Raw genomic sequence first — 22110 nt, 5'->3', positions numbered from 1 at the left:
ATGAATGTGTGTGTGAATGGGTTAATGGCACAACAATCAATGTAAAGCGCTTCGGATAGAAGCGCTATATAAATGCACCATTTACCATTTAATACTTTTCATGATGCCTGACCTAAAATTCTTTTTCATTATTTGACTGAGAGATTGGCCTAATTTGTTTAACTGTGTCTAATTAATTAACTAATAGTTAAGGGAGAAACCAAGCAAGTATATGTTGAATCACAAAAATCAGACATTAAGCACCCCTACAGCACAAATGGAATGTTACTCTATTGCATAACATCTTTTTTGCATGATTCGACTGATTCAATTGGCAGTCGAATCAGACTGATTCGACTGCCAATCTCAGTCGAATCATGCAAAAAAAAAAAAAAACATTTTCAAAAGATTTTTTTTTGTATTTGTTTTATTTTTTGGGTGTTGCATTAGTCGACTATTAGTTGACTATAGGCAACATTTGGCCAATCAGATTCGACTATAGAAATCCTTAGTCGGGGACAGGCCTACTTTTCATTGTTTCGATGTTTATAAAACCCACAGACACACTTAACTACTTTCGAAATATTTCCGAAAACGGCGAAAATTGCCGATCTGCGCGTTGTGAGCTTGTAGGTCAGCTATTTTTGCTACTTTTGCGTGACACTACTAGTATGACGAAGTAGGGCATTAACATTGAAACAAGTTGAAATAAAGAGATGCAAGGTTTCTGCCTGACAACAACGACATGTCCTCTGCCTTGTGATCGATAGTAACAGCACAAGAACTGGTCATTTGGTTCTTCCTGTAGTGTATATGTCTTACAGTGCACTGCCTGATCCAGTGGCCTGTCACTGCCTTGTATATATAGCAGATCTACAAGCTCATAGCGCGGCACTGAGCTCACTGCCGCGCTATGAGCTTGTAGATCTGCTATTATTTTTTTTACTCCAATCTTTGCTGCTGGGGGTCTTTGGAACAACATATGAGATGGGGGGTCTGCGGCCAAACACACATCATTTTGGGGGTCCTTAACATGGAAAAGTTGGAGCACCACTCATATAGCAACATATACTGTTAGGATTTAGAAATTCCAGGGACTTGAATGTTGATATAATGATCTCAATCGTTAAGATAAGCATGAATTAAAAGAGAAAAGGGCTTTTATAAAGCCCAGGTAAAAACAAATGCCACCTGTCCTCTTTGTTTCTGAGACAAAAGGGTAAAGATGCATCGGTGAAGGTATGAGATGTCTGTCAGCTACATCGTTAGATAAGAGCAGAGCGACTTCATCTCTAAACTAAAAGACACATTAACAGAGCTGTCACTCACTAAAATTCAAAAAACACCTCTGGGGCTCAGCTCCGACATCTGAGCTGAGCTTTGACTTGATCATGTATTCAGCGCCACCCACCGACCCCCCCCCCCCCCCCACACACACACACACACACACACACACACACACACACACAACTAGGGGTGTGCCGATACACTAATTTCACCAAACGATACGATATTTGGCTCACAACTTCGATACGATTTCGATACGATACGATATGCACTTTTTTTATTATGAAAAATATATGGGGGAGAAAAAAAGCAAATGCAAACAAATAATTCTGTTTTTGCATTATTCAGATATGCGAACTTGTAGCTTTTCAGCTACAATAGCCGTTTTGAATCCAAATAGGGCAATAGTGTGACACCTGACCCGAAAAAAAACAACATGTTGTCACCCTTTTCACCTCGGGGCTGTTTGCATGCCTGATTATTATTATTGCAAAAAACAAAACAAAAACGATATTTTTTTCCCCCAAAACGACACATATCGCGATATATCGCACACCCCTAACACACACACACACGCACACGCACACGCACACACACACACACACACACACACACACACACACACACACACACACACACACACACACACACACACACACACACACGGCCAATTAGTGACAGCCCGCAACCAATGACTGACTCCTCAATTATTAGGCCCAAAAAGCAAGCCATCAGCCTCCCTCCTCCACCACCAAACCATTTAAAATGTGTAATAATATTATGACACTGGCCTCAATTTGATAATAACGTCAACACCTTAATGACTTGAAGAGCCACACAACTGAACCGTATATAGGACCGTACATTCTCCATTTACCCGAAATTACAGGACAATGATGGTATCTGGGTCGAAATACCTCAAAACCCACGCCGTCAAAACAATGTCTCTTGGGCAATGCGGAATAACAAACTCTAAAAAGTCACTTAGGCCCGGACCGCTGGTGTAGTGGTCCGGGCACCTAGGCTCCAAAGTAGCCTGACAGCACGTTGCGGGTTTGAGTCCCCATCCCGACTGCCTTTGGTGCATGTCACTCCCCATCTCACTCTCCGTTTCCTGTCAGCCTACTACTATCCTGTCAACAAAAGGCACAAAAGCCAAAAGAATCTTCCCCATTTCAAAATATTTTGTTCCAGGGACCCCCAGATGCAAAGATTTGTGTATAACATTTTTCACTTATTAAAAATACAATTCAAAGATTTTTGAAGATTTTCAAGATTTTTCAAAAATAGCAGATCTACAAGCTCATAGTGCGAGACACAGTAATTATGAAGGGACTTTTCCCACATAACTGGTCCGTTTAGGCCCACGTCAGTTGACTCGGGGAAGCACTAGAGGGGTCACGCGGTGTGGGCTGGCTCCACCCACACTGGTGGCGGGCCTTGCTGGCACCGATCTGACGGAGGCTCAGCTGCCACCTTCGTCACCATTGTGCCAACCAACTGTCCTCCATCTGCTGGGAGGAAAGCCTGCAATCACGCCGGGTATTAAACTTAATCTACACACCACTCAGCCATCTCCTCCGTGAATAGGCCATTAGGCCTGCCTTCTAATAATTACTTTTCAAACTCGGTATAGTGCCGGGGCAATAGAACTGTGGGTCCTCCTCCTCCTCCTCCTCCTCCGTCCCCCGATATATATACGACTTCGTAGCAAAGACATAGCACCCCGCGGGAACGTGTGACAATATTGGGAAAATAAAAATCCTGATTGCCCACGGGGGCGACCGCAAACTTTGTTAGGTGTGTCTAATAGAATGGCCCCCAATCTGTCACTCGTGACTTAACCCGCTGAGACCGGGAACGCATCTGTGTTCATTTCTTTGGGCTATTAAAAAATAGCAGATATACAAGCTCATCGCGCGGCAGTAGATCTGCAAAAAAAAATATCGAGATTTTTTTTTGCAAATCTTTGAATATATATATTTCATATACTTTATTTTATTTTATTTTTTTAACTCAAATGTTTGCTTCTGGGGGGTCCCTGGAACAACATATTTTGAGATGGGGGTTCCGCGGCTAAATATATATTCATTCTTTCATTCCTTGACATGAAAAAAGTTTTGAGAACCACTGATATTATAGCAACATAGGTTTTTTTAAAAAGAAAAAATGTTAGGATTTAGAAGACATTTGTAGAATCCCCCAGAAGCAAACATTTGAGTTACAAATATTTGCTTAAAAAATATATAAATTCAAAGATTTGCAAAAACTTTCAAGATTTTTCCAAAAAAAATTGCAGATCATACAAGCTCATAGCGCGGCACTCGGTGCCGTGCTATGAGCTTGTATGATCTGCTATTTTTGAATAGCCAAAGTATAAGATAATGGTTACAGTGGTTAAAACCTAAAACGACAGGCGCTTTCCCCGGCCTCAATGGGTTAAATGTACGACACCTCATATACTCAGTGTAGACATTCGCGGCAGAGCCAATACCATCGGTTATGCCTCGCGCGCCAGCTGTAAATTAAACATAATAAAAAAACTACTACTACCGCATGTAAACGGCCCTATTTAATACACTAGTGTTCAGGCAAACGAAAAAGGTTAAATATTTCATTACGCCAGCCCCAAACTGTTAATTATGTAACGACCCACGTCGATGGTGTGCAGTGACCTTAGATTCCCCGTGACATGTCACACACCATTAGCCATCTGTGAGGTCACGGAGGGCCATCCCAGCAGGCACTCTGTTCGGACAATACCCCAAGCTGCTTGGCAGAACCGTCCATGATAGAGAGGGAGGGGAGGGGGTGGGTGGAGGCCTGGACAATTAAGGGGTCTCTCCTCCACTCCCACCATACATACCCACAAATACACATGTACACTATGCACACGGACGCACACACACACACACAGCTGTTATGACATTTTACTTGACAATTCATTCTCATACAAATAATTGTGATACATACGATATTGTCCTACTATTTATTGGCCTATTTGACAGTGCAGAAGCATAATTGCCTTGATGCATAACATTAATGAGAGTCAACAAGCGGCAGCTTGGACACAGACACGCACGCACGCACGCACGCACGCACGCACGCACGCACGCACGCACTCTCACACGCACGCACGCACACGCGCCACGCCCTCTGCAGTGCTTTAAACTGAAAGTGACTGGTATGGAGTCCGTCTCATTTCTCTCCAAAAGCCCTTGAAAATGATGGAATATGATTAAGGATTACTGTGATTATGGTAAACTCCCATTTCATATCACACACACCATACAGTGAAGGTCCTTGCACACTGGTGCGTCTTTTCGTTGCGTTTTATTTTTTTTCATTGTTTTTTCAATTTTTTTCATTGTTGTAAAAAAAACGCAACGAAAAGACGCACCAGTGTGCAAGGACCTTAAGAACTCCTGTAATTTTCACTAGCCTCCCCCAAAGAAAGTAATTAAAAATAATAATAATACACTTTTTTTTTTAAACCGATACAGATATTTTCAGACATCCCTACTATATACAGTACTTAATTGACCGGGGTCCCCCAGGGGTCTATACTTGGTCCCCTCTCAGTCTACTCACTTTGCATCTCATTGGTGGGCTATTGACAGTTCAGAAACCTGCCTAGCAATGACATCATCAATAGCGATTCCAAGCTAATAGAAACTACAGCCCTTCTCTTCCTGGAAAGTTAGAATGATGAAATAGAAGCCATTGTCCTTTGAAAAAATACGATTGAAATCTAGTTTGAAACGAACAAACCTGCCTAGCGATGATATCACTGGTAAGCAGGTTTCTGAACCGCCCACAGTCCTCCTCTTAGACACACAGTGAGTAGACATTAAGAATAAGCATTAAGTGAGGATCAGTTATATGAAGATAGGTTGAAAATGGGGGGAATTGTTCCTTTAAACCAGTTGTTCCCAAACATTTTATCTCGACACCCAAAAGAGAAAGTTTGTGTCTCCCTGGGACCCATTATGAATTAATAACTTAAGCCCGACACGTTGTGAGCTTGTAGATCTGTTATTTTCACTATTTCTTAAAGGTAGGGTAAGTGATTTACTTTGGTTAAAATAAGTGTTAAATAGCTCTATATTCTGATAGTACTCATTGCTATAGAGTGTTTGTTCAGTAAAAGGAGTCTCCCATGTCTCTCCAGCTCTTTATTAACACATTGGGTGCCAGCATTTTTTCATAACAACTTACGTTGGGTGCCAGCATTCTCCCCATTGACTGCGCTTTGCTGTTTAAAGCTCTAGACTCCACGAGGAGCAAATCCATGTAAAAAAAAACATCCATTCATGTTGCGCGATGACCCTGGCTACAGCCTGGAACGATAACATTTCACTCGCGAGTTACAATGGGGGGGGATCGCGCATCGCGCATGACCGGTTTTCCCCACCGGAAACAGATTCGGAGATATAGGTGTTTTAAAGAAGGAAATAGACAGGAAGTGGATGGGAGCCATGTTTTTGTTTTTCCGGCGATCTATCTGGCCTATCCTTCTCAAGATCACAATGGGTACTCCCAGAGCTGCTCTAGCCCCGCCCGTGTGGAGAAAAACGAAAAAAGACATATTTCACGGTCTGGACCGTGTTCGGCACCGGACCGCTACTCTGCGCAAACACGGTTCAGACCGTGTTTGGCACCCGATGTGTTAAACAGAAAATGCCTTTTCAGTGCTCTCTCCTGATTGGCTTAAATGCTGTCACCTACCTGAAAATGTATTTATATTCTGTTTACTAAAGAGCTGGAGAAACCCCTGTGAACGAACAAACGCTCTGTAGCAATGACTACTATCAGAATATAGTAATTTAACCTTTTTAACAACAAAAAAAGAAAACCCCCAAAATATCACCTTTAAAAGTTTTAAAATGTTATGATTGTTTTGAAAAACATTGAAAACATGTTTTTTTTCCTGAATATTTTTTTTAACAATATATTAAACATAAAAAAGGGGATATTTGGGCCATAAAAATGGGTCCCGACCCACTGTTTGGGAACCACTGCTTTAACCCATTTAGACCTGAGGCCGATTCTAAAAATGCCTTCTAAATCCTGACCTAAGTTTTCTGAAAAACAAAAAAAAGAATATGTTGCTATATACTGTACATAGCAACAGGAACCGCAAAAGGGGTTCCCGTCCTGAAAGGTATAGTTACAAATAGGGGTTCCCGCCCAAAATGGCTTAACTGTTGCATCCCTAATTTGACTTTGTCCACGTCGCCCCACCCTTGCCACTAAGCCAGGTGACATGATGACATGTACGTGTACGTTTTGCCTGACTGCCCCTGACGGGTTGCTAAAGGAAGACAGGCAGAGTCACGGCGTCACCATTTTCTCTTGGGCTTGTCACAGACGACCACACACACGCTCACACCCACATTATGTGTCAACTTGCGCCACAAAAGGCGCTTTGTCAGGCGCTACAATGTCTGCCACTGTCTCCCCACACGCCAGACGCCACCACCAAATCATATCCAACATTACTGAGCAGCCAGCCAGCCATGTGTCTCATTGCGAGTAGAGCCGCACGAAGTCGGATTGAGAGTGCATTTTCCCCAAAATATGATATATATTTTTGTTACAATTATTAAACTGTCAACTGTTTTTTTTGTGTGTTTTGGCAGAAGTTAATGAAACACGTCAACCTGAAAACATGAAAAAACTGAATTAATTCCGTTATTCCATTAATCCCAAATGATTCAAAAAACACATTCTCTGCTGAATGTGAAAACAAGACAACCAGAACATATAGATACACCTTTTCTATTATGCGTAAATATATAAATAAACAGAAAAAGACTTTCATTTAACTTTCTTTGGGCACCAGTCTGTGTGACGACGTGGGTTTAAAACAAGATGTTTTTTACTATTTGTAAAACTTTGTTTTGAGCCGTGGAGGAATAGTGTGGAAAAGCATAGCTCTCTATGGCACATAGGTGTGTGTTTCACTTCTACATTAACATCAATGTAGAAGTGAAACGCAATGAAACCTACCCTGTGACTTTCCTCAAATAAGAGAAAGCCCACGCTTTCCCTGATCTGTTTTTTTCCTAAAACGGAACTGATTGTAACACAAGTATGTACTACGTACTGTTGGGTTCGATTTCGTCAAATTCTCATTATTAAAAAAAAATCTGAATTGGGATCCTCATGGGAACGGCATGGCTCCAATGAGGATCCCAATTCAGATTTTGGGGAATAGAAGTGGCAAAACATTGAGCAGCATGGAGCATTGGAGTTTGGAAGCGCTTGTTGGAGCGCCTTTGATGATGTCATCACTAGGCAGGCCCCACTGATGATGTAATCGCTAGGCAGGCCCCACTGATGATGTCATCGCTAGGCAGGCCCCACTGATGATGTCATCGCTAGGCAGGTTTCTGAACTGTCAAAAGCCCACCAATACAGAGTGAGTATACTGAAATTGTGAGGGGACCAAGTATAGACCCTTGGGGGACCCCGGTCAATGAAGTACTGCATAAATAGGGTTTAAGTGGTTGGATTAGCATGTTGCTTAGATGTATTTTTATGGCATGACAATTTCAGCCATATTATCTCTGCTGCAACCCCAGCGGTGTAAAACTGACTTGAGAGCGAACACAAATAAATGTAAAACCATGATTCTAAGCGTTAAGTAGGCTCACTTTCATAAGTACAACAAAGTACACAGTAAATGCTTCAATCGGTCTCTGTTATAGGATGATATGGGGGTTATATACAAAAGCACAATGAAATGGCTTTTGATGTCGCTTACAGGCAGCCAAGAACTCACGGATCAAAAGCCGACACTGATAACTCGCTTCCTCGATAATCTATACCTCTCATTATATACGTACTGTACACATTCATCAGGGAAAGCCATAGAGCTTTCGCCTGCGATCCATGCACCAAGCAAGCACCACAGGAATTCAAGAGAATTGGCGTTGCTTTTATAAGCACCTTAACTTGAACATAATCAAATTATGAATTAATTACTATTATTTCATTCATCGAAAAAGTTATTGATAGCATAATTTCTAAGAAGATAATCGATAGTTGCAGCCCCATTCATAACCCTGGAAACCCTGAGAGTCAAACCTCCGCTCGCTCACCCCCAAATCCAGTTTTGTCGTACAGTAGGGATCATCAATGTGTCCGTACACGGACAAATGGGTCCGTGGCAAGACTTGGCCTTGTCCGTGGCAAAAACTAATGTGTTTGTTTTTTATATATTATATCATATTATAATTTTGATCCAATTAATAAATTCAAACTCCAGGTTTTCTTCAGAATATTTATGACACTGATTTACTATGTCACTATGGAACATTAGGAGTCCACTAGGACAGTGGTTCTCCAACGTTTTATGTTCATGGACCCCCTTTAACTCTGAGAGTGTACAAATGGAACCAAATGGCCCCGTAAGGGTCCATTTGGTTCCATTTGTACACTCTCAGAGTTACAGACCTGCAAAGGTCATTTAAGGCTATAAGCTCTTTATGTGTTTCTGATAATATTATTGTCCGCTCACTTGTATATCCATGGCAAAAATTAAATTTTGACAAAAATGTCCACCGCAAGCCAGCATGGCGATGGTCCCCGAGTACAGGCCAGAGCTTCCATCTGAGGAAACAATTAACATTCACACTTCTGTTCCCCGGACAGCTGTCGTAGCGGTCCGGGCACCTAGGCTCCAATGTAGCCTGACAGTGCGTCGCGGTTTCGAGTCCCGTTCCCAACGATCTTTGCTGCATGTTTCTCTCCCTGTTTCCTGTCTGTCTCTACTATGAACTATAAATAAAGGCCAAAAAGACCCCAAAAATATCTTCTTCACAAGTCTTTATCTCTCCTGACTCGCAACTTACACCACCACTGGTTCTCAAAGTGGGGTCCGGGGACCCCCAGGTGTCCTTAAAGGGGAAATCCACCCATTTTCAATATTTAACTATGTCATTAATATAGCATAAAGGAGTTGTGTGGAAATAAGAAAAAAAAAAAAAAAAAATTAACATTGCAAAAAAATGTAACATTGCAAAAAAATTAACATTGCAAATTACACTGTGATGACTCATCATGGTGTAATTTGCAATGTTATTTTTTTTGCAATGTTACATTTTTTTGCAATGTTAATTTTTTTTTTTTTTTTTTCTTATTTCCACACAACTCCTTTATGCTATATTAATGACATAGTTAAATATTGAAAATGGGTGGATTTCCCCTTTAAGGGGATTGCAGAGGGTCTCCACGAATTAAATTACTGATATTTATTATGTGTAAAAAAAAAAGGAACCAAATAGACCCTTACGTGTCGAATTCCTTCCATTTGTACAATCTCAGAGTTATGGGGGTCTCTGAGTTATGGGGGTCCGACTGCTTATGAATATCAAACAGAGTCCTTGAAATTAAAAAAGTTTGACTTAATTTATTTCCCCCTACTGGTTATTAATTTAACGAATCAATTCATTGATCCAATAATGTCACGAAGATAGTTTAATCTGATTTGTTTCTTTTTTATGTCTTTTCTTTTTTCTGTTATTGGGGGGACGATTCAAGGCCATCTCAACAACCCCCAAAATATATGCCTGTGACTGATTAAATAAATAAGCAGGCTGTCATTTTTTTTCTCCGCAGCCATCACGCAGCGAGAGATGCAGGGACTTTGTACTATTTGAAATTGCAGCGCGGCTCGTAGGTAATGCCTAATTCCCTTTCAAAATGAATAATAACTGTGTCATCCTGACCTCCAAACAGAGACGATGAGAAAGATGGCTAAAGCAAAAGTGACCATGACGAATGAATGCCAAGATGAACACTGAAGCCTATTAGAGATCTGTGTCTGTCTGTGCGCGCGCGTGCGTGCGTGCGTGTGTGGGTGTGTGTAAAAACAAAAATATATCTATAAATAACCTAAACTGCCCTGTTCAATTTCAATAAGATAACGTGAAATCTAAACACACACACAAACAAAATCCAATTTAACCCATTAAGACCGGGAACGCATCTGTGTCATTTTCTTTTTCTTTGGCTATTCAAAAACAGCAGATATACAAGGTCATAGCGCAGCACAGAGTGCCGCGCTATGAGCTTGTAGATCTGTTATTTCTTTAGTTTTTTAAATCATGAAAATGTGTGCAAATCTTTAATTTGAAAAAAAATTATATATATATATATATATATATATATATATATAGTTAGAAATGTTCGCTTAAAAAATATAAATACATTCAAAGATTTGCACAAATGTTAACGATTTTTCTAAAATAGCAGATCTACAAGCTCATAGCGCGGCACTCGGTGCCGCGCTATGAGCTTGTAGATCTGTTATTTTGGAATAGCCAAAGAAATCTAAAAATGACAGTCACACAGATGCGTTCCCGGTCTTAATGAGGTTAAGGTTAATCAACAATGTTGGAAGCCAAAGAAATCCATAATAATGAATCTCGGGGTACATTGTGTAACTGGCCTAAATTATGATGATCCCAGTGAAAGCCAATTGGCGGCATGTCATCTAAATACCAACGTAATTAGAGCGGTCCGGTTTACACAGGGGCTGCTGTGTGTTGACAGTACACCATGCTGTCTCGTAAACACGGCCAGCCCGGAGAAAGAGGAAGCATCTTTTGTGTACACACTAACACAGCAGTACAACACGGGAGGAACGTGAGGGAGTGTACACAGCTGAGTCGATTTATATTTCACATGATGTGACGGCGTTCCGGAACGGAAAAATAGCCATTCAATGAGGTCACAACAACGCGTCGCTTATACAGTAGATCAGTAGATCTTGATCTTACACGATTTTGCTGTGCATTTTTCTGTAGGCAGAAGAGAGAAAGGAACTTCTCAACCCCCTCCTAGCAGAAATGCATGGTGTTCCTTTAGCATTTAGGCCCCAGGGCCCAAGTGTTCAAAACTTTAATTCTCTATGCAGATTTGGATTTTGGGTAGTTCAAAACCCCCAAAAACTGCATTGGAATCACTTTGATATCTGATCTGTGATCATAGAATTTTTAATTAAAACGAAAAGGTTTGTATTCAAAAAGCACTATATTCTGATAGGAATCATTGCTATAGAGTGCTTGTTCAGTAACAGAAGTCTCCAGCTGTTTAATAAACAGAACATTCATGTTCAGGTAGGTGACTAGAGTGAGTAGAGTGTTTCAGTTCCAATTTTGTCTGCTCATGTCTTTGTGTCATCACTTCCAAGTATCACTTGTTCAATGTGTATCCTGTCTGAGTTCTCTATCCTGATTGGATAAAATTGGAATCCTGACCCGAAAATGCATTTTCTGTTTAATAAAGAGCTGGAGAGACATGGAGACTCCTGTTACTGAACAAACACTCTACAGCAATGAGTACAATCAGAATATAGAGCTATTTAACACTTACTTTAACCAAAGAAAATCACTTATCCTACCTTTAATGAAATCATATTTTTATTGTGATCACCCAAGAGAATTGCACTCACATAAATTCCCATCTTCCAGGTATCAAAACTAAAGTTCACACAAACTGGCCAGTGAACGAAAGAAATGCTACAAAAACAAAAGTAAACACACAAACAGCTACAGTAGTATGTGACTGGGTGCATGTTGCTATTATTTGATCATCCAGCACTGCATTGAGAGGCAAACCATTTCTGTATTGTGCCTTTGTATTTATGAGCAAAGGAATCTTAAAAAAATAAATATATGAAAAACATCTGACTTTTAAAGATGAAACTATTTGCAGCAACCCTCTCCTGGCAGAAAAAAACTGAAACAAACCATCTCTCTCGTGCCCCAGTCTACCCAGTTCTCTGCCGCTCCGTCATTCTCACCCGGTTTCCTTCCCATTAAATCAGGTGTTTGATTTTCACTTCAGTGAAAGCCCTTTGTCTCCCAATTCCTGTCAGCTCAGCTCTTGTCTCGGACTATATTTAACCCATTAAGACCGGGAACGCATCTGTGTGTAATTTTTTTGATTTATTTGGCTATGCAAAAATAGCAGCTATGAGCTTGTAGATCTGCTATCTTTTAGAAAAATCGTGAAAATGTGTGCAAATCTTTGAATATATATATTTTTAAAGCAAACATTTTTAACTCAAATCTTTGCTTCTGGGGATTCTACAAATGTCTTCTAAATCCTACCAGTTTTTTTTAGAAGAATGTTGCTATAATATCAGTGGTTCTCAAACTTTTTTCATGTCAAGGACCACACAAAAAATGAAATTTGTCCGTGGACCCCATCTCAAAATATTTTGTTCCAGGGACCCCCCAGAAGCAAAGATTTGAGTTAAAAATGTATATGTATTCAAAGATTTGCACACATTTTCACGATTTCTTTAAAAGAAAATAGCAGATCTACAAGCTCGTAGCGCGGCACTCAATGAGCCGCGCTACGAGCTTGTAGATCTGCTATTTTTGAATAGCCCTAAGAAATCTTAAAATGACACAGATGCGTTCCCGGTCTTAATGGGTTAAGTACATACAGGTAGAGGCAGGTGCTGTCATCATCACACAACCTCCTCAGCGCTTTGTGTAGACTAGATCATGCCGCTGGAAGCGTTCTGATGTAGGAATTAATAGCAACGCCGCTGGGCCTCTCTCTCTCTCTCTCTCTCAGTTCACGCCTGCTAATGTCTGCAGAGAGATGCGTAATAGAAGTGTCTGTGTAACAAACAACAACGAACGACGATAATAGACCGGCGACAAAGCATTCAAAAACATAATTTCCATTTACTGAATCAAAATCCCCCCCTGAGAATATCTGCCATCATCATTGTATACAAAAAAAAACACAATAAAGATGACTCATTCACCACGCTCTCAGATCCACCAGTCTCCTGTTGTTTGCCTATTATTTCACACCAAATAGCTTCATTCATTGCTTTGTGTGGGGAGAGGGTAAAGCACTAGGCAGGGAATAGGAAAAACACATGGAGAGAATTGATGTAGTAGACTGAGACTTCGAGTTTTAATTGCTACCACATTTGCCTCGCTTACTGCATTTTGTGGGTGGGAGATGGTTTTCTCGTGCTTCAGGGCGGGGGCTTCACACATTATTACTTATGGGGCCGAGGCTGTTAGTAGACGAAGAAGCCGTCTCATAAACGTGTCATTCAATTGCAACCTGTTTGCGATGGAAAACAAGTCCAGTCAATCTTCCAAGATAGTTCCGGTTTATGTCCACCACTGTCCCCTGCCCTGCCCCAACAGAGGGTCTGGTGTTGGCCTGCAGTTGTATTAGGTCAGTGGTTCTTAACCTGTGGGTCAGGACCCCCAGGGGGGTCCCTGCATGATTTTGGAGGGTCTCCTGATGATAGTGAAGTGACAATTTAAGTACTTTTTTTTTTTTTTTTTTTTAATAGACCATTTCAGCATCAAAAGTCATCAACAAACTATACTATAAAAAATGGTCAAACATTGGCCAAATTGTCAAATAATATAAGACAGAACGTTTTGAAAATAGACGATCTACAAGCTTGTAGATCGGCTGTTTTCACATTATTTATCTGTGGAACCGAGTCAAACAAAATCTAATGCCTCAACTCCTACAATTCCAAGTGCTTGTCAGAGTGGGGGGGTCCCCAGTTCTAATATTATTTTGGGGGGGTCACGGCCTGAAAAAGGTTGAGAAACACTGTATTAGGTGAGCACCGCAAAGATGTGATGGCTGAAACCAGAGGGAGGGGATTCCTCAAAGCTTGGTTTTTCACCTCTCCACCACCCCGCTTCCTGATAAACTCTGTCATTTCCAGAGCGGGTCCACCCCGCCCAACGTGATCACCCTCGGGTGGGCCTTGTATAGTCGCATTGGGGCTTTATTATGTGGCATATACACGGTTCCCTCTCTCTCTCTCTCTCTCTCTCTCTCTGAAACACGAGTGTTTGCAAACTGTGCATTAACCCATTAAGACCTGAGGCCGATTCTACAAAATGTCTTCTATATCCTAACGGTTTTTTGAAGAAACCTATGTTTGCTACATCAGTGGTTCTCAAACTTTGTCATGTCAAGGACCCCCAAAATTATATGTATTTGGCCGCGGACCTCCTTCTCAAAATATTTCGTTCCATGGACCCCCAGAAGTAAAGATTTGAGTTACAAATGTTTGCTTTAAAAAATATATGTATTCAAAGATTTGCACAAATTTTCACGATACACATACTTCATATTATCCCCGGTGATAATGATCGCCTGAGTATAGGTTTCGAATATCTTTTAGGCGGTCTTGGGGGGGAAAAGTAGAGGTTCGACTCGAGGTTCGGAAAACCAAAAAAAAAGTCTCATGGGGGATGAATGAATGGATGGATGGAAAGGAACGGAACGCCGGCGCAGATGAGTCATGGGTGAAAAGAGAAGCAGCCGCCACCACATCAGTGGCGTGGAAGCATTTTGTACACAGACACAGCCCGTTTGAAAATATCCCGTGGTGACCAATCGGTGCTAATGAGGGGCCTGGGAGACCTCTTGTGTTCACAGCACCCACTGGGTGAAACCTATTCCTGTCGCCCACGTTTTGTCACGATGTTATTATTATTTGCTATACTCTCCCAGACTCTCCCCACTGACTCCAATGACTTCATTACCAAGTGTTGGGGACAGTTTGTGTCTCCTCTCCTCTCCTCTCTCTCTGGTGCCTTTTTCAAAGTGCCATTAACTATCAGAACTCAAGTGCATTGTTAGTGAATATTTATGACATCTAGTCTGTGATAATAAAGCCATTTGTCATGATGCTAGCAGGTTTAAATTATTATATTTTTTTTTGGGGGGGGCTCTGTGTACTGTAGAAACAGCTGACTTGGACACTTACACGCTTTAAGCACATGATGAACACTAGTGTCCGTATTCTAGGGCCAACGTTCAGTGGAAATATCCGATCTACAAGCTCGCACGTTGTGAGCTTGTAGATTGGCTATTTTTGTCAAGGGGGGGGGGGGGGAGATGTGGAAAAAAAGACGCAGACCTAGTACAGAGCCCAGGGGAGACCCCGGTCAAATAATTACGTAAGGTTTAAGTGGTTACTCCCACGGTTCAGACGCAGAGATGACGTGCTGTGACATTACCCCAGAGAAAACCACAATTCTGATTAGAGATTAGATGTTTTTTTGCGTGTTGCATCACTGCAGCAGGGCTATAAGAACACAGTTCTCCGCTGGTGTAGAGACACGTCCCTCTTGCATGTCAGCTTTCATCTATTCTCTGAAGTGTACTTAATGGGGGGAAGTGAGAGAGGACAAGGAAATTACTCTGCCGCTTATAAAGGCGATTGTTTCATACGCAGGCGGATCGAGGTGACGACCGGCTGTGACCCGAAACTCGCACCATTCTCGATACCTCTGGCATGATCCAACCTAACCAGAGAAAAATAATAATAATAATAACCTCGTTGTTTTGTGCATTGTCGTTGGCATTGTTTACCGGTAACCGCCACTTAAACCCCCCGAGGCTGGAGCTCAAATTCCCAGATCTGGGGAATACCTTTCTGTTGCACTGGAATGTGCAGAATGCCTGTCATGCTGCTTGCCAAGCCTGCGTTTTAAGGCAAACTGAGGCGGTTTAATGACTCGACAGATATTGCAATGGCGAGACTGACGGCGGCACAATGCGTCGCATCGCGACCCGTTGTGAGCTTGTAGATCGGCTATTTTCAAACATTTTAGCACTTTTACTTTTGGTACTTGATTCAAGGATTCAAGTCAAATGATCGTCAAAGAGATGGTCAATAAATCAATCTTGTCTTGTCAAATGCCAACTGACAAAGCCTAAATAACAGGAGTCAAAGGAGGATTTTGAAGGGCCCTTGCTCTTTGTGTCGTGGAGATTGAGAAACCCTGTATTCTTTTGGCCATTTTCCAGCGGTTTGATTAATCAATTAGTGGTAATCCTTCCCTTTTGATCGCATGTCTCGTTGATTTTGTTTTCTGTCATGGCAATGCATCCAATTGACACTGATCAACAGGCTTATACTTACATAGTATTTTCTGTGGGAGGCCTAAGTATAAACATGCCCTCAGTCAGAACGCTGTGTACCCATGATAAATGCTTTCCATCCCTCAGCATGCAGCAACCTTTGTAATTTTCGCTTATATTAATTTAGCATAATAACAACTCAGAATAGAACCAATGCTGTGACTGCACAAACTGCCCTGGATAAGGCTTTTCCGTTCTACAGAGCACTGGAGTCGTTTAGACTGCTCTCAGCTGCAGGTTTGGTCAGTAAAGGAAATGCTGCTTCCTGTGGGACATTGTTACTTGTCTTGTCATAAGTAGGGCTGGGAAATTAACCAAAATCACAAACTTAATCTTGCTCATGTAGGTTAATTGAATGATCAAGAAGCATGTTTTTTTCCTTCTATATATATATGTATATATTTTACATCAATGAATCGACATGAAAAATGTCTAATAGATTTTGTTTTTAATCGACTTAATCGATTGGTCTGATTGGCCACTTAACCCTGTATTATGCTTTGTTGTACAATGGTGGTGTACAAAAATACTTAAAGTACCAAAAGTGAAAGTACTCATTATTGCAGAATGTCCCATTTCACGTTTTCAAATGTAAAAAAATCTTTGGAAAATAGCAGATCTACAAGCTCACAATGTGTCGCATCGCGACACATTGTGAGCTTGTAGATCGGCTATTTTCAAATGGCCGAAATGTATATAGGTGGTTAATAATGTAAATCTGCAAAGTAACTAAAGTTTTCAAATAATTGTAGTGGAGTAAAAGTACAATATTTGCCACTGCCGATGTAGTGGAGCAGAAGTAAAAGTACTGAAAATGGAAAATACTCTAGTAAAGTAAAACAAATACCTCAAAATTGTACTAAAGTACAGTGCTTGAGTAAATGTACTTAGTTACTTTACACCACTGCTATCTGCAGCACGTAAATTACAGCCCTACTGCACTGCAAGTTTACACCCTCCTCCCTAGAACACGTGTATAATTTGCCAGAGACTGTTTACTATACATCAGCCTGAGTTGTTTTGGGTTACTTTTAGGTATAGAAAGTAGACTAAGGAAAGAGTAAAGACTACAAAAGACAACAAATCTCGACATATACTGTGAGCACATCATCTGAGACATGATGAGAGTGACCCCACCAAATAATAGGCACAAATAATAAATAAATATAGTCCCTCTTATCACATCCAATGCATTGAATAGACCGTCTGGCCTGCTTTATAATGTGAGACAATGCTTAATTTATAGCCTACTATACTCTCTACCGCCAAAAACACAAACAGACCTACACAAAAGCTAACAACGCGATAGCTTGTACATCAGTTCTGGCAACAATTTGTACTGAAGAGTATAGGCTTATAATGCGGTAACTTCTGAGACAACCCGCCAAACTGGCAACAAAAAGAACACAAACGGCTACAAAGTGACAATTCCTAAACCCAGGGCCCTCTTCTCTTCTTAACACAGGAAACACTGTTTTGAGGCGCGCCTCAACAATTCCCAACACACACACACACACACACACACACACACACACACAGTGTCCGTTCCCTCACAAAAGGCTGGGATCAGTGTTGCCAGATTGTGTGAGAGAAAGCAGCCACGCAGGTCTCTAGGAAAACAAGCAACTACTAGGCAAGGCCATATGAGCACTTCAAATCTAATATGCGTCAACTATTTGAAAATAGCAGATCTACAAGCTCACAACGCGTCGCGTCGCGTTATAACTTGCGCGCTTGTAGATCTACTCTTTCAAGAGTCACATTCCAACAACACAAATCTGGTACGGTGCTCGCTGGCACAAAACATTTTCAGATGGTGGGGTTATAGGGACAAATACATATTCATTTGGGGGTCCATGACATGAAAATGTTTGAGAACCACCTGTTTAAATAATAATTAAAACAAACATTAGGAAATAAGCCCAAACTTTGGCAACAAGCCCAAAAACCCGCCGCAACCACCAATGTTTACAAACAACTTCACAGTCGCTTACAACAAGCCGACATGGCAACACTGGCTGGGATATCCCTTCTTGTTTTGCATGAATAGTTGGCAAATAACTTTCACCTGGAGATTTGCATTCCTACATATCGGTCTATCTGATCCTCCTCAAATCAAAACCTCCCCCGGGGGGGCACAGTCATTTGTTTGGGGGTTTCGTTTTTACACCACAAATCGCCAAATCTTCCCAAACTTGTGCATTAAATCCAATGCAGACACACACAGGCTAACGCGATGCTGCTGGGTTCCATTGCAAGTTTTTTTTTTTATCCTACTTACCAACTCCATACTTCTCCTTCTTGGTGGGCACCCAGCGAGACCCCATCCTCCTCAGTGGCACAACTTCACACTTAATGTTGTCTGTTAGGATAGTCCCAGTTTGTTGGCTTTCTTTGTTGGTTGTTTGTGGTGTGTGTTTTTTTGGGGGTGAGATTGTTCAGTTTTCTCTCCTTAGCTCTGGGGAGCTAGTACACCGAGCAGCCATTTTCCACCACTATTACACTATACACAGTCCACTCAGTGACAGGATGCTCCACAAGGGGTCAGAGTGGATCACAACACTGTGAACAAAAAGTTGAAAACAGTTTATTATATCAGTGGTGAAAGAAAGTACTGTTTTGTTTAACTTAAGTCGGTGGTTCTAAAACTTTTTCATGTTTCTAGGACCACCCAAAACGATGTGTATTTGGCCGCGGACCCCCATCTCAAAATATTTTGTTCCAGGGACCCCCCAGAAGCAAAGATTTGAGTTACAATAAATGTTCGCTTTAAAAAATATTGTATTCAAAGATTTGCACAATAATGTTCACGATTTTTCTAAAATAGCAGATCTACAAGCTCATAGTGTGGCACTCGGTGCCGCGCTATGAGCTTGTATATCTGCTATTTTTGAATAGCCACAATATAAAAGGTTAATGTGTTTAAAAACTGTTGTGTTTATATTAACATATTTTGCTGGGGACACCCTGGAACCCGCCTGGTTAACCTGCATGGTTACAAGCTAGTGGTGAAAAAAGTACTACTTTTTTTTAAACTTAAGTATCAATACGGCAATGTAGAAATACTACAAGTCTTAAGAGTCAGGAATTAAAAATGTACTTCAGTAAAAGTACAAAAGTATTGGTACGAAAATGTACTTAAAGTACCAAAAGTAAAAGTACTCATTATTCAGAATGTCCCATTTCACAAGTTCTCCAATGTATAAAATGTCTAAAACTATTTTGAAAATAGCAGATCTACAAGCTCATGATGTGACACATTGTGAGCATACCATTTGGTGTTTTTTGTAGAAATACGAAATGTCTGAACCTGCGGTTCCTCTTGTACTGAGCGGGATTACTATTGCAACAACACATCATCAGTAGGGTAAAACTAACTTGTTGTCTCACGAAGGTCTAAAAACCCAGCTCACGTTCCCTAGTGGGTGAACAATCCAACGCTTGGTGAATTCTGCTTCACAATGGCTGCGGGTACATGCATAGACGGATTAAAGTGAAAATGGGCCCTGTGCACAAAATCGCAACGGACCCCCCCCCCCCCCCCCCCCCCGCGCGCGCATTTTTTTTGCGGTTATTGCGGTTATATTGGCCGTTCTGGGGCGTTTTTTGGTTAGTTTATTTCGGTTTTAGGGTTAGGGTTAGGGTATATATATATATATTATATATATTATATATTTTTTTTAAAAGCCTATTAAATCCAAGGCCCCCCATTGGCTCAGGGCCCTGTGCACGTGCACACTTTGCCCAAGCCGTAATCCGTCCCTCGGTCCCTGGGTACATGGACCATCATGTATTCATTCAGAATGAATTAATTCCGAATGAACTCATTCCGAATAGAGGAATCTGATCCACTCACCTGTTTACATGGGACCTGAATAAAAGTATTCCTCGTTTACATGACCAAAGCATTCATTCGGAATATAACTTTTGACATGCGCAAAGTGGTTCCCGCCTAGGCCCGGGCATGGACCAGGGGCCACTACCCGGAGCAGAGCTTCCCCTGGTGGGCATGGGAGGAGGCAATGAATAGCCCCCTTGTGCCTCCGCGGCGGAGGTCTGTCGGTCGTAGACAGGCCGGTAAGCAACGCACCGACTCCTGGCCAGGCAGCGTTGTATGCGGTACAAGCCTGTGTTCCTTTGTTATCGCCGTTTTAATGCAAAAGTAGCAGATCTACAAGTTCAGACCAGTTATTTTTTTTGTATTGGTACCAGACACGGTAAAACGTAGGCTAGCCTATACTATTTGTCACATTTCTCATGTAGGTACGATGACGTCATCGCGCATTCGCACATGGTCATTATAATAATAAATCATAATACATAAACACCGGACCGCTCATGGTCATTATAATAATAAATGGAGAGAGAGAGAGAGCAACACTACAGTCTATGAAACAAGGCACGCTCATTTATGGCAAAAGTACAAAAAGTATTGGCATCAAAATATACTTAAGTAGAAAGTATAAGCTACTCATTATGCCGAGTGTCACGTTTTTCTTGTATTATTATGAAAAAGCTTTGAAACATGCTGTAACTCATTCACTGTGACGAAAACCCTCTTTCTGCGCCGAGTAGCGAGCGGTGCGCACACGGAGAATGCGGAGTCTGTCGCCCTAAAACACAATCGCCCCGGGTCAAAATCCAGCGACCATGGAGCGGCCGTGGATGGCCCGCTCAAAAGGTGCGTGGGGCGTAGTGTTTTGGGACGACCGTTCCGGCTGCCCATGTAATGAATTGATTAAGTAAAACTCATCTGTTTTCGCTGCAGCTGCGCCCTAATAATGTAGTTTTCATTTATTTTTGTTCACGTATGCTATTAAAACAATGCAGCTATTGCAGTATTGGGCCTTAACATGTGATTAAAAATGTATACGTATTTGGCCCCTCATATATAAAATAAATTTAAAATCTGATTTAAAATTGAAACTTGCAGCTGATCAATGCGTTTCTGCGTTTACGTGTGGACAGGGATTTAAAAAAAAAAAGCTTTGTCATGTGGCCAGGGATTCTTTTTAAACACTGAGGACTAAAATACCTGTTTAGAAAAAGATCCATATAAGTGTAGCCTAGGCCAGCAATCCTTGGAGTGTCCGTTCTCCTGGACAAGTCTGGGCTTAACCATGGCTTATTAAATGACGCTATAGAATAGAATCATTCATTTTATCCCGCAGGAGCGACCGTGGCCGAATTAGAGATTTGATAGGTCATTTTTGGACAATTCTGACAGCACTATAAGCACGGACATGCGCAAAGGAATGCATGTATTCCAAACAGAGAGGAGCGTTCGGAATAAAGTGTTTACATGGTCAATTCCGATTGGTATATCCCGATTCAAACGGTCTATACCACCCCTCCTAACCCGAATGAAAATTAATTCGGGTCAGACTGGAATGGAATATTCTATTCCAATTGAGGTGTTTACATGAGCATTTCTATTCTGAATGAATTCATCCATTCATTCATTCCGAATAGAAGTGTATTCATTCCGAATGAAACTGTCCATGTACCCGCAGCCATTGATAGGAAGAGCCGACATCGAAGGATCAAAAAGCGACGTCGCTATATGAAAGCTTGGCCGCCACAATTAAGCCAGTTATCCCTGTGGTCACTTTTCTGACACCTCCCGCTTAAAACCCCAAAAGCCAGAAGGATCGCGAGGCCGCGCTTTCACGGTCTGTAGGCCAGTGGTTCTCAAACCTTTTCATGTCAAGGACCCCCAAATTGACCCTTATTAGGCCACGGACCCCCATTTGGAAAGATAAGCCAGGGACCCCCATAAGAGATTTTTTTTTTTACAGATCTAGTGATTCTAACTCATTTTAATTTCAAGGACCCCCAGTTTGACATGCATTAGGCTCCGGACTCCATGGCATTTCTATCTCTGGGACCCCAATTTAT

At 41.4% G+C, this 22110-nt stretch overlaps 1 protein-coding gene across 2 annotated transcripts in view; it reads right to left on the bottom strand.

Moving 5' to 3' along the window:
- The window catches only part of dock1 (dedicator of cytokinesis 1), a 455553-nt gene extending 436858 nt beyond the window's left edge, over positions 1 to 18695 (bottom strand). For both annotated transcript variants that reach the window (XR_013934788.1, XM_080454394.1), the window contains exon 1: positions 18494 to 18695. Coding sequence is in view for 1 of the 2 variants with exons in the window: in XM_080454394.1 (XP_080310520.1) it covers positions 18494 to 18539 (46 nt within the window). In the remaining variant the exon portion in view is untranslated. The remainder of the gene's footprint in view (positions 1 to 18493) is intronic.
- Positions 18696 to 22110: the final 3415 nt, after the last annotated feature.

The sequence above is a fragment of the Gymnoscopelus braueri genome, assembly GCF_963280865.1.
Source record: "Gymnoscopelus braueri genome assembly, chromosome: 17".
Taxonomy (NCBI): Eukaryota; Metazoa; Chordata; class Actinopteri; order Myctophiformes; family Myctophidae; genus Gymnoscopelus; species Gymnoscopelus braueri.
Note: the sequence above shows the minus strand (reverse complement) of the source record. Positions and strands in the feature narration are given on the sequence as shown.